A 12,408-nucleotide genomic window follows, 5' to 3' on the forward strand; every position below is an offset into this window, starting at 1 on the left:
TAGGTGTTTATGTTGGATTACTCCAACTTGATGGAAATAGGCATTGTGTAAAACTTTTCATGTTAATGTTTGAAATTACGTGTATGTGTGTTTAGATGGAAATACAGAGATGCAGTCTTTCTCATACATGAATATGTGTGGCCTTGTGTCCCTTTGTTTTCACCTGAAGCTATCACAACATTGTTAATTGGCTTTACTCCAACATAAAAAGTTAAAGAGTAAAAACATCGCTTTCTAAACTCTCTGATGATAACCCTTTATAAAAAGAAAAGGATAACAAAAACATTGTATACCCTTACATTGAAATTACATATTTCTAAAATAGTAAAAATGGAATTTGCATGATGGCAATAGTCAACAAGTTCGTGATAAGCAACTCTCAAAGCCTGCATGTATCTAGTATGAAGGTAATAATTTACTATGTATTTTCAATTTGGGGGTATTTAAGGATAGCTGCTAGACCAATAAGGAATTTAAAATATATTGTATGATCAAAGCTGAATACACAAATGTTTAAAACGGTAACCATATATCCCTTCATTTTTACTAAATTTTCACTCCCTGCCATTCTCCCTAGCTGATCTAGGGTGATGCTGTTCTTTCCTGAGCAAAGAGAAAATAGGCATGCCCCTCTGACAGAATATTTAATTTGTCTGTGTTTTGAGTCAAAAGCCAAAAACTATGGCTTCGTGAAATACCAAAAACTCTGAGTCTTATTCTAAAAATCAAACTAAATCCCAAAACCGGTGGAACAAAAACAAAACTCCTGTAGACCAAATGGAAATTTTTGTGGGATATGTTGCCTGAAATGAACCATATAAAATTAGGCATTTAGGAATATTGGGGTTCTAAACTTCAGTATGTAACTGATAGTGTATGTTCAAACCCTGGGACACAGATTTATACATTACCCCTTAAATGCTGACAGAGAACAGATTTTAAAATAACGCCAGGTCTGTATTGCAATTCGTAGACGATCACTTGAAAATCTCAAGAGCTATGTGCACAAAAGGAAAGTTATTTCAGCTAGGCTTTCAGCCTTTCAAAGCAACTTGACGTGTTTATGTTGACCTACTTGTGTTGACACCATGAAACCTTCCCATGACTATAAAAATATCTGGCACAAGACTCTGGCGATGCAGTACCAGCCTTCACTGATTGGAACAGCGTCACATGTTTCATAGGAACCCGTGAGTCCTGTGCCGAGGCCAGAGTCAGAAAATCCCTTCTAGTCAGTATGATAAGAACTGACTGCGTATCGTGCGTGTACAGCACGTGATACACTGTTGTTCCGTCGCTCAGTCGTGTCTGACTCTTTGCGACCCCGTGGACTGCAGCACGCCAGGCTTCCCTGTCCACCAACTCCTGGAACTTGCTCAAACCCATGTCCATTGAGTCGGTGATGCCATCCAACCATCTCACCCTCTGTCATCTCCTTCTCCTCCTGCCCTCAATCTTTCCCAACGTCAGGGTCTTTTCCAATGAGTCAGCTCTTCGCATCACGTGGCCGAAGTATGTTACATATATACGAAGTATGATACGAATGTGGTCATTATAACCCAAATCGGTTAGCAGTACTGATTCACAACCAACAGCATATAGTCAATATGCTTTCTGAATAAAGTCACGAGATGGGAATAAATGCTTAAAATAACTTGAAGTTTTAATTGAATCAGAAATCGTGTTATTTTCGAGGAAAACAGTTTCTCTTGAATGCCAGGATCTGCACCCTACCTCTGCTACCCAGCAATAATGATCTGTTTGTTCATTTGCTGAAATATAGTTATGTGTGGGTAATTATAGCTATCACTTACTTTAATTGCCGTCTTTTACTGATGTGAACACAGGCTTAGATCTTTTCTCGTATACTTAATTATTCCCTGGACTTGTGGTTATTTATCATTAGATTAGAGAACAGTTTTTAGTGCTAGAACATTGTCATTATATCAAACAAAATATTGTGAATCTCAAGATGTTTATTTTGTGGGGACAGACCTAACAAATTCTAGATAGGCCACTTTCTGCTGCTTGAATGAGTACGGATTTTATCATTGGGCATCGGGGAGAAAAATGGCAATTAAAAGAATAGAGTCCTTACATTTGGTTTTACATTTACCACTCTCAGAAGATTTGCCTTTTTAAATCTGTGCCGTGTTTATCCTCAGCACATTGTAAGGATAATCTATGACGATGCAGTACTGAGTGAGACCACTTGCAAGACCGGAAGCCCTGCATTCTGTGCATAGACCCTAAGGCCACAGTGAACCCAGTGCCGTAGTGGGACCCAGCCACACTGCTCTGGGAACCTCGGAGAAAGGCTTTCTCTCTTATACTCAAGAATAGATCCAGACCACTGGGGATGGAGCCTTTGGTTGGGATCCGTGGAATGTACTCGACTATGGGTTTTACAACATCACCTTGTTTGTGAGAATTGTATAGATTCTCTGGAACTCATGCTGCTTTCTGATTCAGAGCCTACCTGTCCTGAGAAGCAAGCCTTCACTTGACAATCTGGAATATTGTGCAATTATCTATTCTGAGCAGCAGAAGGTAGTCTTGTAAGGGCAGCAGGCTCCTCAGGCATTCGGAGAGCCCTGCCCCACGCCTCCTTTCCATTTGAAGATATTTTGAAGTCATATTAAGTAACTTCTAGTTGGGACTTAATTTCATTCTGTTTCCCCCACTGTAGTTGGGAAGTTGGGTTGAAAATGACCGATGGGAGGGCCTTTAACTCCCGAGCCACCCCCGCCCCACAACGTCCCCACCCCGGCCCTGCCCGTCTTGCAGGCCACCCCCAGAATGCGGAATCCTCTCATGTTCTGCTGCCTTAGCCCGTCCTCACCTTTCAAAATCCACCCCTCCCGGAAGGTTCGCAGCCTGTGGCCTGTCCACCATCCCCGTTCCTTCAATTCCTCCAGCCAGAGGGAATGCTTGCTTTCTCCAGATCCAGTTCAACCCCACTCACGCTCCACATAACCTGTGAGCCGTCCTGCTGTGTCCTTTCTTAAGATTTATTAACTGACTTTAGTTGGAGGACAGTTACTTGGCAGCATTGTGGTGGTTTTGGCCATACGTCAGCATGAATCAGCCATGGGTATATGTGTCCCCCCGTCCTGAGCCCCCTCCCCCCGCCCTCCCCGCCCCACCCCTCCAGGTTGTCATGGAGCAGCGGCTTTGGGTGTCCTGCTTCCTACATGAAACTCACACTGGTCACCTGTTTTGCAGATGGTGACATACATGTTTCAGCGCTGGTCTCTCAAATCGTCCCACCCTCCCCTTCTCCCGCTGAGTCCGAAAGTCTGTTCTTGACGTCTGTGTCTCCTTTGCTGTCCTGCACGAAGGATTGTCAGTACCTTCTTTCCAGATTCCATTTCTTAAGAATCATTCCCGTTAAGACTTGAGATCCTCAGATGCAGGACTTCTCTTGGCTCTTGATCGCGTCTCCCAGCGCTGTGACCCAGAGGGCACTCTGATACTCCCTGACTTTCTTCGGCTGGCCTTGTGTCAAGAGGGTCTTGCTGTTGACTTGGTTCTGAGTTTGGATACTCGCTGAGCTGAGTTTCCGTCCGGATTCTGCGAGCCATCCTCCAGTTGATAATTCAGTTTTAAAAAGTGGGTCACGGCCTTCTTCTCCTTGCCCAGGTCCCCAGTCTCTGTAAGAAGTCCAGTGAACCGAATTCTCCAGAAGCAGACTTTAAGCTCGCTTGTCACGGGCCCCGTGTCCCCTTCACACAGTTGCTACCCCTCCTTCACACGAAGCCCAAGCTTGTAGCTTTGCCCCACTACCTGGCCATACATTTCATTCCTGACTGCTGCTCATCCAGCTCCCCGGAAATGCCAGCCTGCGTCTGATCTTAGATTTCCGCCCACCCTTCCCCTGCTTTTTTGTGATTTGTTTTTAGGTTTATTTTTCCCCTGTTAACTGCCCCGATCCCACAAACTGCAACCCCAGGAACCCATTCACCCTCGTTGTCCACAAGCTTCTCTTTTTCCCCCATCAGAGTTTCATCAGACTTATTTTTAGCCTCTAGAAAAGTTTCCTTTCTCCCCTTCAGGCCTTCTTTGCTTACTTCTCTGCTATTGTGACATTTTTTCTTCTCTGTCATTCTATCTTTTTTTTTTTTTTTTGGCCAGCACACTTCCTCTTTGCTTAGCTAAGCCTCCAGCAATGCCTGTATTCCCAAGCTGCTCTGAGGACTTTGTTATTCATCGAGTGTTTACTGGCCTTCATTGCAGTCTGTGGAATGTCACTCTTTCAGTTTGTTCAATAAGCTCCTGACTTACTTTATCCGAGGAAAGGACACGCAACTTAATGGCTGCACTGTGTTGCCCTTGTAGGATTACCTGAAGAGGACGGATTCTCCAGGCTGTCTGGGGGTGGGGCCTCCTCCTTTCAGAGACACAGAGAGAGTCACACCACTCAGGTAAGGACCCCTCGATGTTCTGATGCTCACCTTTGCTGTGATAACTGGAGCTAAAAGACAAGAAGAGTTTCGTGAAGGTGTGACCAAGAGCGTTTGTTCCCGCTGGACTAGGGAACACAGTTTTTTCCAACTCTGCCTTAAGTTTCTTCTCAACATTCTCGCTCCTTTTGTATTGGCTGACTCCTATTTATTTTCTGCTCCTTTGCTGGTAGCTCGGGCAGTAAAGAATCCGGCTGCGGTGTGGGAGACCCAGGTTCGATACCTGGGTCGGGAAGATCCAGTATTCTTGTCTGGAAAATCCCATGGACAGAGGAGCCTGGGGGGTTACAGTCCATAGGGTCGCAAAGAGTTGGACATGACTGAGTGAATCACATTTAAAAGAAGAATGTCCAAAACGCATAAAACTTAACAAATGGTCTTAAATGAAGCATTATAGACATACTTTATCTGTGGCGTTATAGAGTCACCGTCAGGTGACGAGAACATTGCAGTCACCGAAGGTCTTCATATTTCCTGCATTTGACCTCAGCTGAAGCAAGAAGGCTTTAAGTGACATCTTGGACATAAAATGCTTGAGGCCCATGTAGTTTTATGGCCATTATCTCTCAGTTAGCACCTCAAATCCCACATAATCCAAATGCATCTACAAACTATCCCATCATCAGAACACTGCAGAATCAAAATGAGTTTACAGCTCACAAAACTGTTTTGCTACGCTTCAGTGATTCCACATGTATTCATAATGTGTTTGGCCTCAAAAAGTTTGCCAAGAGAAAGAGGGTTATCACTTAAAAATGAACTCTAGCATTTGGAGAAAGAAAAAGGATTTATATCAATAGTGTAGTGTGCTTTTCATGTTCAGTTTTAAAATAAAGTCTTTAAAAAATATGACTTTGCTTTGAAGGTGGTACACAACCAAAAACGTATTACAGATTGTACTGTTGATATATTAAAGATCACTGCTTTAGCAACAAGATTATCTTGTATGAAGTTGCATTACAACTTTTGCTATGTCAGATATCTACACTCAAATTATCTGAAGTCAAGTATCTAGATGTTTCCATGAAACCAGCTAGCCAGCTAAGGATCCAGTTTCCATCAGAATATTTGACATTATATAGGCACAGTTATATTATCAACTGAGATTTTTCTAAATAACACTGATGAGGTAGTGAGAAAAATCAATAATTTTAATCTTAAAGATAAATCTTACAGTAGGCAATATACTGAAATCACTTACGCTGATATATAGACATTGAAATAGAAAAAAAATGCTGATTGCTTGCAATAATAGATTGTGCTGATCTCCCCTCTGCTCCTCAGAGATGCACTTATTTTACCTTGTAAACATCACAGATGCTTTATCTACGGTAAGTCACGGGGGACCTGCTTGCAAAGAACAGAACATCGGCTTGATTTTTGTCAAAGGGTTGACTCCTATGTGCTGGAGCGCAGCGATAGAGACGCCCTTCCCAGGCTTCCACTGTGCTGTGGGTCACAGAGAAGAGGGCTCACCTGGAAAGAAGGTGCGTTAACAGAGGCGCCCTTCCCAGGCTTCCGCTGTGCTGTGGGTCACAGAGAAGAGGGCTCACCTGGAAAGAAGGTGCGTTAACAGAGGCGTCCTTCCCAGGCTTCCGCTGTGCTGTGGGTCACAGAGAAGAGGGCTCACCTGGAAAGAAGGTGCGTTAACAGAGGCGTCTTGGCAACTTCCCTCTGGTCTTCCATCGATTTGGTTGTCAAGAGAGATGCGAGAGGTCACCAGGACTAATTTTCTGTTTTGTCTTTTTTTTTTTAAGAGTTTTTTTGATGTGGGCCATTTTTAAAATCTTTATGGAATTTGTTACAATACTACTTTTATGTGTGTGTTTTCTTTTGGCCACAAAGCATGTAGGATTCAGCTCCCTGACCAAGGACTGAAGCTGCACCCGCTGCATTGGAAGGCAGCGTCTTACCCACTGGACCCCAAGGAAGTCCTGGGAATACTTTTCCATTCCCAGCTTTCACTGAGAGCTTATTTTCAAAGGCAGGCAACCCCCAGTTATCTCATAGTACTTTTTTTTTTAAGGAAATGGAAAACCAAGCTCATTTTCTTGCATGCCTGGTGCAGGCTTTCTCTTGGCAAGACATGTGGGTCAGTGCTAGATGCCCAGCATGGTTAGGCAGAGCTCTGCCTTGAATGACCACACATATCTCAGCACAAATGCCTCTTGGGTGACGTTTATAGAGGAAATATAAACACATCAGGCATCTTGCATTCTAGATTTTCTAGTAAAGCAATTAAGTAAGAATTCTATAAAATCTGCCTTGAACCGACTGGGCATGCAGCAATAAAATTAAATGCTGACTAAAAATTGAATTCCTCTTTGAGGATGTCTGTATTTTAATTAACATCATCAGTGATTTTAATGAAATCCCTTTAAGGAAGATAAAATGTCTGGACATTATTGCAGATAAAGAAATCAAGAAATAGATTTAGTAGCTTGCCAGAGATCATAGGGAAAATGCAGAGTCCAGGGTTTGAATGGACGTCAAGATCCTCTGTGTTGTTTCTGAGAAGAAACTTGCCATAACTCACTAAAAGTGATGGGGGTGGCATCTGGCTTTTATGTAAAATTTGGAAGGCAAAGTGTTCCAAAAGACTTGGGTCAAGATCAAACCGAAAGTGGTTTGGATCAAGGTAAAAGTCTTAACTGGCTGCAGTGGCCATCTGTGGCTGTGTTTTCAGCTGCTCACTGACCACAGTGACAATTTAAGGAGAGAGGTTTCACCTTCCTCCCCTCCTTGGAGAGCTGGACAGATCCTTGTGACACGCACTCAGTCTGTCCACCGCGGATTATGAGTTACCAGACATACAACGGAAGGGTCGAGGATAGATGTCACCCCTGGGGGGCCACCTGGGGGTGGTGGCTCCCTCCAGGGGCCACAGCCGTTAGCCCATGTCTGTGACCACAAGCCACTGCGGTCGCCTTGGGTCCCGCCCACTTGCCAAAACTGCCCTTCTTAAATTCATGCCCAGTTACTTTGCTTTCCAGTCACACTTCTGCCTGTGAGAGTTAGTTTCTGTTGCTTTCAAAGAAGAATTTTGACTGGCACACAAATTTGATTTTATTCTCCTTATCTATAAAATTTACTTTAGAGCCACAAGTTTTTTAATTTTATTTTTCTATTCTCTATTTTGTTTAAATTGAAGTATAGTTGATTTCCAATGCTGTGCTAATTTCTGCTGTGCAGAAAAGTGATTCAGTTATATACATACATAATTCTTGAAATTTTCTTTTCCATTATGGTTTATCCCAGGAGCTGGGATAGGGTCCCTGTACTAGCCAGTAGGAATTTGTTTTTTATCCATTCTTTATATGAGGGTTTTCATCTACTAACCCCACACTCCTAGTCCATCTCTTTCCTTCCCTCACAGTGATATGCCATGGTTTACAATCTGTAATTTTCATTCCATTTATCGTATTTCTTGCCAAGCCTTCTGTTATATCCTTTAGCTTTTATAAAGAGCACTAAAAGTTGTTCTTACTATCTGATGTATTCAGATATTCACTGTAAGAAATTGTAGATGGTTTCTGATAAAATAGTGGCCATCCAGTGCCTGAGAGCTTAATAAATATCTACTGCCTCTCGACACAGCCTCCAATGAAAGCCCGAACAGAATCAATATGCAATTGATCCACATCAAGAAACAAATTGTTATGTGGTTTGTTTTACTGAACCATCAAAGGAACCTTTTTGTAATGTCACATATCAAAGAAATGAAGAGCTGCAGACCACTCAATAAACCCAATGCCTTCTTTCTTTATCCATTTTATTTGTCACACGGACTGCTTGAAATGTATTGTGGCAGGGAAAAGAATCAGTGTGGTAGATAAAACAGTAAAATGTAGACACCTTTCATTTTAATTGTTAAGGCGTGATTCTAAAACACATGCTGGGAATTAGAAATTAGACAACCATTTCAAATGGAATCATATGTATCTCACTGATAAGCTACTAACCAAGGGAGACCTAACATAGAGCATGCTTCCACACAGCTGAGGTTTCAGGAAATCTGTATGCACACCTCATGACTTCCAGATTATGTGCAAGAAATGAAGGCAGTAAATTAATTGGATGGTAGAAGTTTAAACGGCAGCACTTTCAACAGAAGGGACGTGTCCTGTAGAGATATATAGAAACTTGGAAAATAACGAAAATAAATTCCATATTTTACATGTTTCCTTCATAGAATTGTACCATATGTGTAACCTAGATGTTTCGAATGCATGATGTTTTTATCCGGTGAAGACATTGACTGTCATCAAAGAGGAAAATTCAGTTTTAAGAAGTATGAAAAGGATGAGAGAGCAGAATTGTGACTGTGCTTTTGTACATTGTACGGCGGGAGTTGGTAATGGACAGGGAGGCCTGGCCCACTGCAGTCCATGGGGTCGCAAAGAGTCGGACACGACTGAGCGACTGAACCAAACTGAACTATTGAAGGACACTTGGTGACTGTGTTTTTAAAAGGAGAAAGATCTCATGATGTCTCTGCAGGTCACCTTTCTCCTTTTTAAACACTTGGTCACGGGACTTCCCTGGTGGTCGAGGGGTCTAGACTCTTCTTTCACTGCAGGGGGGTACGGATTCGATCCCTCGTCAGGGAACTAAGATCCCACGTGTGGCATGGCCAAAGATTATAAAAACATAGTCATGATTCTGATTTCTCATTCCTTCAATATTTTTTTTTTTTTTTAAAGAAAGAAGCCAGGATAAGCAGGGCTGGGAGTGACAAGAGTGGTGTGGAGGAAGGTTGGGTTGGGTTGCAATTTTAAATCAGATGACAAAACAAAAACCTTGCTGAGCAGAGATAAAGTAGAAAGTCAGAGTGTCAGCCAGGCTGGGGTCCGGGGAGCCCTTCAGGTGGGAAGGAGCAGAGACCCTGCGTACAACCAGCCTGGACCTTGAGATGGTCAGCGAGGCTGCAAGGGAATAAATCTACATATTACTGCATGTTTTAATGAAGAGCAATAGAAATTACCATGAGTTACATGTTAGTGCTAGAAAAGGGGAGCTGTTAAGTTACATACTCTAGCAAGAGGCTAAATGTAAAATACCAGTTATGATCGTATTGCATTGTCTTTCTTTAAAACAATTAACCAGCTTTGGAAACCTTGGTCTGCTCAGAAAATAAGTAAAGGGCAAGTATTTTCATTTTCTGTAAGTGGGAACATTTTCTGTAATGTTGTGTCCGACATTTGCAACCCCATGGCCTGCAGCGTGCCAGGCCTCCCTGTCCATCACCAACTCCCAGAGCTTGCTCAAACTCATGTCCATCGAGTCAGTGATGCCATCCAACCATCTCATCCTCTGTCACCCCCTTCTCCTCCTGCACTCAATCTTCCCCAGCATCAGGGTCTTTTCAAATGAGTCAGTTCTTCCCATCAGGTGGCCAAAGTATTGGAGTTTCAGCTTCAGCATCAGTCCTTCCAATGAATATTCAGGACTGATCTCCTTTAGGATGGACTGGCTGGACCTCCTTGCAGTCCAAGGGACTCTCAGGAGTCTTCAACACCACAGTTCAAAAGCATCAATTCTTCAGCACTCAGCTTTCTTTATAGTCCAACTCTCATCCATACATGACCACTGGAAAAACCATAGCCTTGACTAGACGGACCTTTGTTGGCAAAGTAATGTCTCTGCTTTTTAATATGCTGTCTAGCTTGGTCATAGCTTTTCTTCCAAGGAGCACACATCTTTTAATTTCATGGCCGCAATTACCATATGCAGTGATTTTGGAGCCCCCCGAAATAAAGTCTCTCACTATTTCCATTGTTTCCCCATCTATTTGCCATGAAGTAATGGGACCGGATGCCATGATCTTACATTGCCATGATCAACATTTTCTGAATGTTGAGCTTTAAGCCAACTTTTTCACTCTCCTCTTTCACTTTGATCAAGAGGCTCTTTAGTTTTTATTTGCTTTCTGCCATAGGGTGGTGTCTTCTGCGTATCTGAGGTTATCAATGCTTTGTATATTAATGGGATCTGACAACTTTGAAAGAAAAATTTAGGCTAAAGGAACAGAAAGTTTTCCATGGTGCTAAAACGTAATCAGCCCACATCAGTGAAGGAATTTATTTTATGACCTTAGAAGACCTCCAGGGCCTGATTCTTCGCTGATCTCTTTGATTACACTATTATTTGAAACTGTCATTTCGTATTTCTGACTCTGCTAGAAATAGGTTCTAAAACAGATGAACTATGATATTGGGAAGAAGTTTCATGAAGTCAATGATATAAAAAGCCTAAATTTTGAAGCCCTAGTGGATTTAAATTAATTTTATACACTTGCAGGTGATTTTTATTATCTATTTTGGGAAGGAAGTCTCAATTAAAGAGATTTGCTCTCTTATGTTGCCAACTTTGGCAAAATCTTGTCTCTTTTTCTTCCTACTGCTTCCTGACATCTGGTTTCCTTTCCCTATTTTCTCTAGCGTCTGTACCCAGTGGTTTGCCATGATTATATCTTAAAGACGCTGTCACTCACCCCAGACATCGCACCCTGGCAGACCTAATGCCCACCTAATCCATTTCTTTTGAGGCACCTGGCTAGACTACATTTCCCAGCATCCTTGTGGTTGGGAACAGTCATGTGACTGAGTTCTAGCCAATGGAAAGGGAGCCACAGTGATATGCACTCTGTCCAGGCATGACTCCTGCAAACCTCCCTTCAGCTATGAGTGTTCCATTTCCTTTCCCATCCAAAAGCTGGCTGCACAATATTCCAAGACCCTGGAAGATGCAAAGTACAGTCACAACAATGTAGAAGGTCATTTACTGAGCAGAAATACCCATTTTAGCCTTAACATGAGCAATATACTTCTTTGGGGTCATCCATTGGTATTTGTGGTTTGCCAGTTACAGATAGCAGCTTGAGTAAAAGACATTGATACCTTTTTTTAAAAAATTATTATTTTTTCAATTGAAGGATAATTGCTTTACAGAATTTTGTTGTTTTCTGTCAAACATCAGATAGATACCTTTTATCATTTATTTGGCCTAATGTTTTACATGTTGCTACTGAGAATTATTTATGGTGCTTAATTAAGTTTCAGAGAAGGCAATGGCACCCCACTCCAGTACTCTTGCCTGGAGAATCCCTTCGATGGAGGAGCCTGGTGGGCTGCAGTCCATGGGGTCCCTAAGAGTCGGACACAACTGAGCGACTTCACTTCCACTTTTCACTTTCATGCATTGGAGAAGGAAATGGCAACCCACTCCAGTGTTCTTGCCTGGAGAATCCCAGGGATGGGGGAGCCTGGTGGGCTGCAGTCTATGGGGTTGCACAGAGTCAGACACGACTGAAGTGACTTAGCATTAATTAAGTTTAACCTAATTCAGTTCAGTTCAGTCACTCAGTCGTGTCCGACTCTTTGCGACCCCATGGACTGCAGCACGCCAGGCCTCCCTGTCCATCACCAACTCCCGGAGTTCACTCAAACTCATATGCATCGAGTCGGTGATGCCATCCAGCCATCTCATCCTCTGTCGTCCTCTTCTCCTCTTGCCGCCAATCCCTCCCAGCATCAGAGTCTTTTCCAATGAGTCAACTCTTTGCATGAGGTGGCCAAAGTATTGGAGTTTCAGCTTTAACATCAGTCCTTCCAAAGTACACCCAGGACTGATCTCCTTTAGAATGGACTGGTTGGATCTCCTTGCAGTCCAAAGGACTCTCAAGCGTCTTTTCCAACAGCACAGTTCAAAAGCATCAATTCTTTGGCATTCAGCTTTCTTCACAGTCCAACTCTCACATCCATACATGACCACTGGAAAAACCATAGCCTTGACTAGACAGACCTAACCTAATTAAGCACTATAAATAATTAGTTTAACCTAATCTTTATAAGGTTAAATATTATAAAGTTAAATAATAAGTTTAACCTCCATTATTTAGCAATCTTTATTATTTAAGATAGTAAAAAAACATGCCTGTTGATAT

General features: G+C 42.5%; 1 protein-coding gene across 2 annotated transcripts in view; it reads left to right on the forward strand.

Annotated features, from left to right (window-relative positions):
- The window catches only part of MYO16 (myosin XVI), a 519,851-nt gene that overhangs the window by 495,696 nt on the left and 11,747 nt on the right, over window positions 1-12,408 (forward strand). For both annotated transcript variants that reach the window (XM_086328670.1, XM_086328671.1), the window contains one exon: window positions 4,339-4,424. In XM_086328670.1, coding sequence (XP_086184796.1) covers window positions 4,339-4,424 — 86 coding nt within the window. The remainder of the gene's footprint in view (window positions 1-4,338; window positions 4,425-12,408) is intronic.

The sequence above is a fragment of the Bos grunniens genome, chromosome 12, assembly GCF_055505025.1.
Source record: "Bos grunniens cultivar Pamir isolate PY7600 chromosome 12, Bosgru_T2T1.0, whole genome shotgun sequence".
Classification (NCBI taxonomy): Eukaryota; Metazoa; Chordata; class Mammalia; order Artiodactyla; family Bovidae; genus Bos; species Bos grunniens.